Consider the following 9,011-nt stretch of genomic DNA (forward strand, 5'->3'; position numbering starts at 1 on the left):
AAAAAAACGGCAAATTCATAGGTATATGCGACATTTTTTTCTTCATGTTGTTTCGCTAACTTTATACACATCGGATAAGGCCAATGTAAACCAAGTCGGCAATCGTATAGAGACCTTGACGCACACGCAATTTATGTACGAGCATCAGATTAGAGACTTACAAGTAAGTTAGAAGTAGAAGTGCAGTTGAAGATGTTTACATTATTATATTTACGCATTCCTTACAGGCTATGGTGCAACAATTGACGTATGCCAAAGAAAGGAATTTATGATGGTCACAAATATATTGGTAAAAACATAGCAAGTGCATATGCCAAGTTGGAAAAATTGACAATGCGTGAGTATAAAATGAATAGGTGTTCTTAATTATAAATATTACTTTACCTTTTCTTTTGCAGTGGCCAAAAAGAAGAGTCTTTTTGATGATCGACCGCAAGAGATTCATGAATTGACTTACATCATGGTGTATGCGTTACAATCTAAATTAGCCAGCATGGGCACCGACTTCAAACAGATACTAGAAGCGCGTATAGAAAATCTCAAACAACAAAAAGCGCGTCGGGATCAATTCGGGCAGTCACCAATTGCTGCTAGCACTGTTCGCTCGAGTACAGCGAAACAGGGCTCCTTGCTAATAACGAATATGTTTGTGACACGGCAAGATTTGAACAAGTTCAGAGGCGCGGTCTTAAAGTTGTGGGTTTTTAAATACATAAATATATATCCTATTCATATACATACATATAAATCACACTAATGTAATAATGAAATTAAGTCTTATATGCCACGTGAAACACAATAGCTTTTAGAAGCAGTCACGTAGGGTTAGACACTAATTCTGCCAATAATAAAATTACTTCACTTAGTTTCCCTTTTTTTTCAAAATTTTCTATAAAAAGTAGAGATGATCCTGTGTAATAAAACGAGAACCGATTTATGTAATCACAAATATATAAAGAAAAGTTTAAAACTAAATAAAATAGAAATTGTTATTGGCAATAAGTACATGTGCTTGTTTATTAATAATTCAAATATTATGTTCAAACAAATTTAAGTGAAAGGTATGCAATTTCAAGAAAAAAGCAATTGCTTAACATTTTAACATATAAAAACTAGGGAGATGATTTATATAAGCAAGGTGTTTTATACTGTCGTACTGTTGTATGTCATAAACTTTAAACGGCTAAAACTGTATTTAAGGAATTCGCAAGCTAACATAAAAGTTTTATTATGAAATTTCACACAATTAAAAAATAGTTGGTGGTGATTTATTCAACCTAACATACGCGGTTTTGCATTATCATGATACGCGGTTTTGCATTTTGTTGATACGCGGTTTCGTACTTTAGACGACGATATGTACATTTCTTATTCGTTATCACGACAGTCAAAAATTGATCTCTTTGTTTATTTTTTGCGGTCCTGAAAAGGGCCTTTTGTGTATATATGGTATTGTATATGTAGACCCAGATAATCTTAGATAAAGCATTTGATCCCTTTGTAAATTCTTTGCGGCCCTGAAAAGGGCCCTTTATGTATACAAACACAGAGAAGCTAATGTTTGCAAAAAATTTGATCACGTTAGCAATTCGTGGCGGCCCTGAAAAGGGCCTTTTGATGTATCAAGAGCATTAACCTGTAATTAAATGAATTTATATTGCTACGCAATTAATGAACCATTTCCTTACGGGAGGCATTCTACGCATTCATCTTAGGTATATTTCACTTCTGATCACATAAGTGCACGTACTCCAGATGTTGATGTTGACTCAAAGCTAGAAAGAAAAGAATTTTGGTAATGTTTTTGCAATATGTAAATGTATAGCTCACTATGTCATTTTATTAATATAAAAATATAAAATTTATTCACTTACCAGGTCTGCTGCATACCTTGTTTATTTGTTGATGGTACCAAATGCACTTAAGTCAGTATTTTTTTATATATTTTCTTTTTTTACTGTGGGCATTTTCTATGAGTTCTTTGTCGAGGCTTGCTCAATGTGTTTTTTTACAAAGTCGTTTGTAATAAGCAAGCCATCTTCATTCATTGCTTGAAACACTGACTCTAAGTGACGCATTTGGTCTATCATTGCAGAGCTGGGTACTTTCAAGCCACCCTCGCTCAAGTGACTTGCCCATGAAAACGACGGGTCGTCATTGCTCCTGAGCGATGAGCTGGGGATGTCATCCTGGAGTCTGTGGCAAATGTACCCGGCTAAATGCTCGAGGCCATCATGCTCCAAGTCGCTGAACTCAGCTTCTTCAACCGGCCATAGTTCCGGTCCTTCTTGCAAATTTTGCAGGAATATACCTGATAATATAATATGTCATATAATATAATATGATAATATAATATAATATAATAATATAATATAATAATATAATAGAATATAATATGACATATAATATATTTTAATTGAAGAATAAAATTTTTGAAGAACCTTTGAGTGGGGGTTGCGTCATTTCCAAGTCCGGCGTATCATCCTCCTCTACATTCGCAGAGTCTGACAAAACGCCTTTGTTGTGGCCAAGCAGATAAAGTCTGAGGCGGTACTTAAACTCCCGCTGGTCCGGGTGATCATGCAACCCACCTTTGGAACGAATCACACCAAAGAAGTTTTCCAAGACATCTTGGTTGAGGCGATATGTTAGTACATATTTTACATCGAAGCGAGATTTGATCTCATCAAACATCATCTTCAATGCATTATTGCTTTGTATGATTCCTGAAGGGTAAAAAACAAGTACTTGTGTATATATCCATACATATATGTATATTTAAGGGATTTGAAACAAAATAGAATTGAATATTTTTAATAGTTTTCATATAAGTTTCTAAGTTTACCTTTCTGAAATGGAAGATGGGACTGCCTTCCAATTACACTCATAGTTTTAACCAAAGCAGTTATTGATCCAAAATGTTGTCCTGCTCTTCCTTCGCTAAGCCATAAGGGTGACACTGTTTCCTTGAGTCAGCGTGAGGCACCCTCACGTTGAGCACATCAAACCAGTCATTTGTCTAAAATTTGTACAATTGGGAGATAAATATATGTATAGATGTAAGCATATAGAATTATATTTATTTACTTATACTTACTATTTTGAAGAGCTGGAAACATTCGTTCCAGTTTCTATCTGCTAAATGGCCCAAACTTGCAGCCCTCGTTATGGCCTGTCCAACTGTGTGCGAAAATAGTTTCGCAGCCGTTTTCACTTTCTGGCGGTGAGGTGCAGCCACGTTCACATGACTCGCTGAAATTTTGTGTGTGATCGTCAAGTCCGTGGAGGTGCATGACAACAACTCCAAAATGATTTATTTTTCACCGGTTTCCCATTTATGAGAAACCCTTGATCAAGGAAATGATTTCGGAGTAATTTCAGCAAGTGAGGAACATCAGCAAAAACGAATACTTTCTGCTCGTTGAAAATGAACCTGTATAACGAAATGTTTAAATAATTGAGCATATAGTATATATGTACATTTGTAAATTTGTTATCTTACCACGGCTTCTCTCCTGTTATAGATAGGTCATTGAAGAGGGATCTCTTAGTGCCCCCAAGATCGCACACAATCGCCAAAACGTTGTACCCACAACTTTGCGACTTCTCCAAAATGCTCGCTAGCACCTCGAAGGTCATTTTACGATCGAAAACGTAAAACACAGGCTGTTTCCACTTTGACATAAGACCTAAAAATATATATACATTTTAAAATCATAACATCAAAGTAACAAAGTTGATTGTAGTACTTACCTCTAAGCATAGCAACTTGAACATAATTCACGGGCGCTAGTGTTGAGTCCGACGAAACATCATAACAGTAAGTCTGTCTGACTTTCATTTTGTCGAAACTCAAAACACATAGCTTCTGGGTGGTGGTCATGTGAGTAGAGGCTCCGAGCAGTTTGAAAACTGGTTGAATTAGTCCTCTAGAAATGTCAACCTTCTGGGCCCAACGTTGCAAGGTGCGAACTCCAGGAAGGGGAAATTCTTGCTTGTGCAGCAGACGGTACGCCTTGGGACTTGCAGCATATAGCGTAACGGACTGCGATATGTCCTTTTCCGTCCAAGTTGGCCTCTTCGTGCCTTTTTTCATCTTGCTGAGAGAAACGCGATTTCGCGTAATGAAGCTCGTCTACATAAATACATATAAACATATATATATGTATGTATGTAGATTTAATTAAACTTTGAACTTACAATTTTTCTTGCAGATCCTCAACCTCCTTAGGCGTGCTGTCATAGTAAAACACCTTGCTAGGTGTTGTGGCACGATGTGGGGAACACAGAGGCGTCAACGCATCTGGTAATATGCCACAGTTCTCCTCGTCCGCGCAGTTATGGCCCATAAGACCTTCGGCTTCTGAAATGTACTTTTTTATAACTAGGAGAACTTCAACTATATAAACTTGGAATGCATTTATAAGTGGACTGCTCCAGTAGATCGCTCACAATGGTTTTGTACACTTGCTGCTGGGCTTCCTTGTCAGGATCTGGTATTTCCGCAGCAGGCTTGAAAATTGTCGGCACAACGCCCCGCTTTAGGTTACGCTTTTTAGCGTAGCCTAACATAATTTAAAACATTTCTTTTAATAAAATGCAGTATTAATGAAAAGTGAAAAATATAAGCTTCCGGGGGTTTCACATTTACGATGAGGGCGGCTACCTTTCGTGAAATTTACTCCTGAGTCACACCATCCTCACAAAATCCAATAAGCGTTTATTGGCGAATTAAATAGTATAACTTACCCATTTTATATTGAAGCTCGTTCTCGAAGTCATCAGTGGTGAAGTGTTTTACACAGATGACGCTGGTTCGGGCGTTGAAATCCGTTGGTCTCCGGCAGAACTGGATCCACTTTTCCACCAACTCAATGTCGACCGGAAAAGTAAAAAACCGCACCCAGATCCTTTGGCACTAACACTAGCACAATTAGCCACTGCACACCTAATTTTTTTCTTTAATTTATAACTTTTTTTATAAGTTTTCACAAAAAACAAAACAACGCTCAAAATCTTCCGAATTTGTAAATTTGTAAAGTTGAAATAAACTAAAATGTCACGAACCAGAAAATGTAAACAAAAGCATCGTGTGACGTCAGCGAATGGGTGGATGCTGTCAAATCGACAAAGAGAGGGTTAGCGGTCCGCGAATGGCGCGACCTTTATTTTCTGGATCGTGGATGTAGCGCACAAATGTGGCACGTTCCAAAAACAGCTACTTGGGATTTGCCGAGTTTAACAATTCTAAAGCAAAAGTAAACAACGCTTTAGAAACTTTAGATGCACTGAAATTTGCTAATACTTTCACAAAAATCGCCATTTTTTTAACATTTTCGCTATTAATTCTTTTTTTAAATCATATATTTTGCAATTTAACACAATAAAACCCAGTTTCCTGTCGAAAAATTGAATTGTTAGTGTTTAGTGTTGGAAAATTGTTGCTCTTGAAATTAAGAAAATTATGGCGAGCAAAAATAAAACTACTCAAAAACGCGAATATATGGTAGATTTCAGACCTTGTGTGGTAGAAGTGGTAGATGCTCTAAAACGTGGCAGATCTACCACAATGTGGTAGAAGTCCGATCACTGATTATATATTGCGTCGAAGTCTCATTCGGAGACAGCAGGATTGTGTTTTGTAGGTCAATACCTAAATACCTTCGTTTACTCATTTACCAGAACCATTGCGCGGTTTACTTTTCAGCGACTTGACATAATCAATAGGTATCCACGTATGTCAATAAATACAACTATTCGGCATTTAAGGGAATTTCGTCTCTTATCCTACATTGAATTTCTGTAGCCCAACGATGCTCACACATTTTGTCTTGTTGTCGTCAGCGAATGCAGAACAAACATTTCTTCAAATTTAAAAGGTAAAAATTTCACTACTAAAAATTCAAAAATGCTCCTAAAACTTGCAAAGAAATTTGGAAAAGAAATATCAATGTTTTTGTTTTTAGGAGTAGGGTGGAGTGTCATTGATAAAATTAGAGCGAGAGAAAGTTTTACTTACAAAACCTTTCATTATTGAATCATGGTGAAATCATTTAGTTTGCGAAACCTACCTGGAATTCTCTTGAATAAATCGGTGATTTTTTGGATTAATAGCTCAACCTATATGAGGAAATATATAAACAATTAAATTTCATCAATATGCACATATATATGTATATATTTTAGCAAAAATTACTTACAAAATCACAATTATTGCAAATTATCGCTCAGACTTTTCAATAAATTTGAAACGAAAAGTCAAAGAAAAAGAGAATCAAAGAAATAGTGATACCTACGCATACTTTTTCCACAAAATTGTTGTCTGCTCCATTTTTTGTTCTATTTTGCCCAGAAAGAAAATTGAAATAAAAAGAGTAGGCATTACTGTAACGCTGGTATGCCGATATTGGCAAAATTACAACAACCATCCCCTAAGTGACAACACCTTATTATTATTTCACCATGGGAACAGACTAACTATTTGTTGTATCAGGGTTGAGTTTTTGGTACTCAAAATGTGAAATCAGAAGATTGCCATCTATCTTAAAATAAGTAAACAAATAAATATTTGCTGCTGAAATATTTTTCTAAGTGTTTGGCCGAGCTTCTCCTCAAACTTGAGGCATGAGTTCTGTTGTTATGACACAAATGGAGACACCTACATATTTAAGGATGACTCCGAACGCCAAATGATTTTATAAGAAGAGTTTTCAAGGTAGAAGTATTATCGAGGGTTTGCCATTGCGTGCCGAAGGACGACTGCTATTTTGGGTTATGATCTGACCAGGGATCTAACCATGGTCCTATGGAGTGGAAGTACGGACATATAATCACTCTGCTACGGCGGCCGCCGTAAGTACATGCTATACATATGTATGTATACATACTCGATTATTTGTTCTCAAAATGCATGAAAACTATAGTATGCTTGCAAACAATTAATAACATTTTGTGATAAGCAGTTTTACAAATGTATTTGCATTAAAATTTGTGTTTTAATAAAGTATTAATTAAATAAATTATTATTGTAAACTATTATTTTAATAAATAGATATAAAAATATTTATACTTAGCAACTCTTGGACTTTTCTTCATTTGTAACAAATGACAGACGTAAACAAAATAAAAAAATAATTATCATTTTACAAATTTAAAGCAAACGGGCGTTCTTTACAAAAAAATGTAGTTATCGATCGAATTGCGCACATTTTTTTTCCAAAAAAACAACTAAATAGCGTAGAAAACGCTTTCAAAAATTCGAAACGAGTGTGAAGTGCAGTGTTCAATTGTGATCGAAATTGCAAGCAAAATTTGTGCGTGTGTAACTAATGTTTTACTTATTTGAAGAAATGTTGCTCCTTGTCTTTAAAAATAAGCAAACCAAGACCCCCACTTCCCACTGGTGATTACATAATACTTTAACAGCCCCTTAATTAACATTTGCTTGTTTTGTGCAAGCACGGCCAGTTAAACAGGCATATCTGTCCTTCATTATTCTTAGCATTATCTGTTGCAAACAGACATTTTAGGAACTAAATAGGTTCTAAAATCTCTGTACACAAGCGCACTTATTTTTAACAGTTTCCAGTTTATGTAATATTAATCAAAACAGCTTTTATTTATTTTATGTATTATGTGATTTCTGAAAGCGTCGAATACAAAAAGGGGCTGTGACTGGGTTTATGTAATTTGAAATTGTCTTGATGATTACTAATAATAATAGAAAGGCGCTTACATGTCGATGGTCCTCTGCAATAACGACACAACTCAAAACTTCATATATTTCAGTAGAGCCAATTAACGTTTTTTTGTTTCGTAATTTAGCAATAATATTACTTGGAACATAGTTATTCCGGATTATTTGCAGTCATACTGTAAGCTTTCAAATGATGTCTTTTTTTAAACCTGAAATTTTGAATTGTGCCGATTTTAACAATTCTCAAGCAAAAGTAAACAACGCTTTAGAAACTTTAGATGCACTGAAATTTGCTTATACTTTCACAAAAATCGCCATTTTTTTTTAACATTTTCGCTATTAATTCTTTTTATAAATCATATATTTTGCAATTTAACACAATAAAACCCAGTTTCCAGTCGAAAAATTGAATTGTTAGTGTTTAGTGTTGGAAAATTTTTGCTCTTAAAATTAAGAAAATTATGACGACATATACTATTACAAAAAACAATTTCTTTTTTTATGTTGGCCGAAACTGGGCTCGAACCCTCACCCTGCGAAATGGTAGTGCGCACTTCTAACCACTACACCACAGTGATCGCTTAATTAATTTGAATCATTAGTCGCGATTATCCATTTATTCGTTAATTTTTAATCATTCATAAACTAACATTTTGTCGACAATACTCGCATAAGATAGTCCCAAATTTTCACAAAAGAGAAAAGTGATTTTCTTCAAAACTTTTGAATGACGTCTTGACTGAACTTACTAATTCGGAGTTTCTACTATTACTTATAGAGTAGGCTATTCATAAAGTCTGGGTAATGAAATACAAATTTTTATATTATATTTTCCATATACATATATTAGGAGACTTTTATTGTTTAATTTATTTTTTGCACATCAACTTTTTCCAAAAAGTGAGGATGTCAAAATTTTAATAGATATCGGATGTACGGCGACTTTCTAAAAAGATCTCTTAATCTCTTTCATGAAAATTATTCCAAACGAAAACTTAAAATTGGTAAAAAAATCTTAACTAAATTTAACTAATTTATATTAAAAGTTTTAAGTTTATCCCACTGTAAGTGTGAAATCAGTTTCTATGTGTTTCCATGATACAAAAAACCACCTGACAATTAAGCATATTGTAAAATTTCATGCTACCATACGCAGTATCATGATGCAAAAAAGAAGGTAGTTTCATTTAATGACATTCGCTGTTGTTGTTAACCATTCGACTTTTAATAAAATTATGACATTTCATCAAATTCTTCCTACCTGATCACTAGGAGAAATATTTTTTTTTAAGCAGAAGATTTTATCAGTACATTC

General features: G+C 34.7%; 1 protein-coding gene across 1 annotated transcript; it reads left to right on the forward strand.

The window, feature by feature from the left end:
• The first annotated feature begins 25 nt into the window (after positions 1–25).
• On the forward strand, positions 26–936 carry LOC118755545 (syntaxin-5-like). The gene is made up of 3 exons (XM_036490378.1): positions 26–163; positions 228–337; positions 399–936. The coding sequence occupies exons 2-3, from the start codon at positions 250–252 to the stop codon at positions 755–757; spliced, it is 447 nt and encodes a 148-aa protein (XP_036346271.1). The 5' UTR covers positions 26–163; positions 228–249; the 3' UTR covers positions 758–936.
• The last annotated feature ends 8,075 nt before the right edge of the window (positions 937–9,011 follow it).

The sequence above is a fragment of the Rhagoletis pomonella genome, unplaced genomic scaffold (genome assembly GCF_013731165.1).
Source record: "Rhagoletis pomonella isolate Grant_MI unplaced genomic scaffold, Rhpom_1.0 Rhpom_scaffold_06522, whole genome shotgun sequence".
NCBI classification, from domain to species: domain Eukaryota; kingdom Metazoa; phylum Arthropoda; class Insecta; order Diptera; family Tephritidae; genus Rhagoletis; species Rhagoletis pomonella.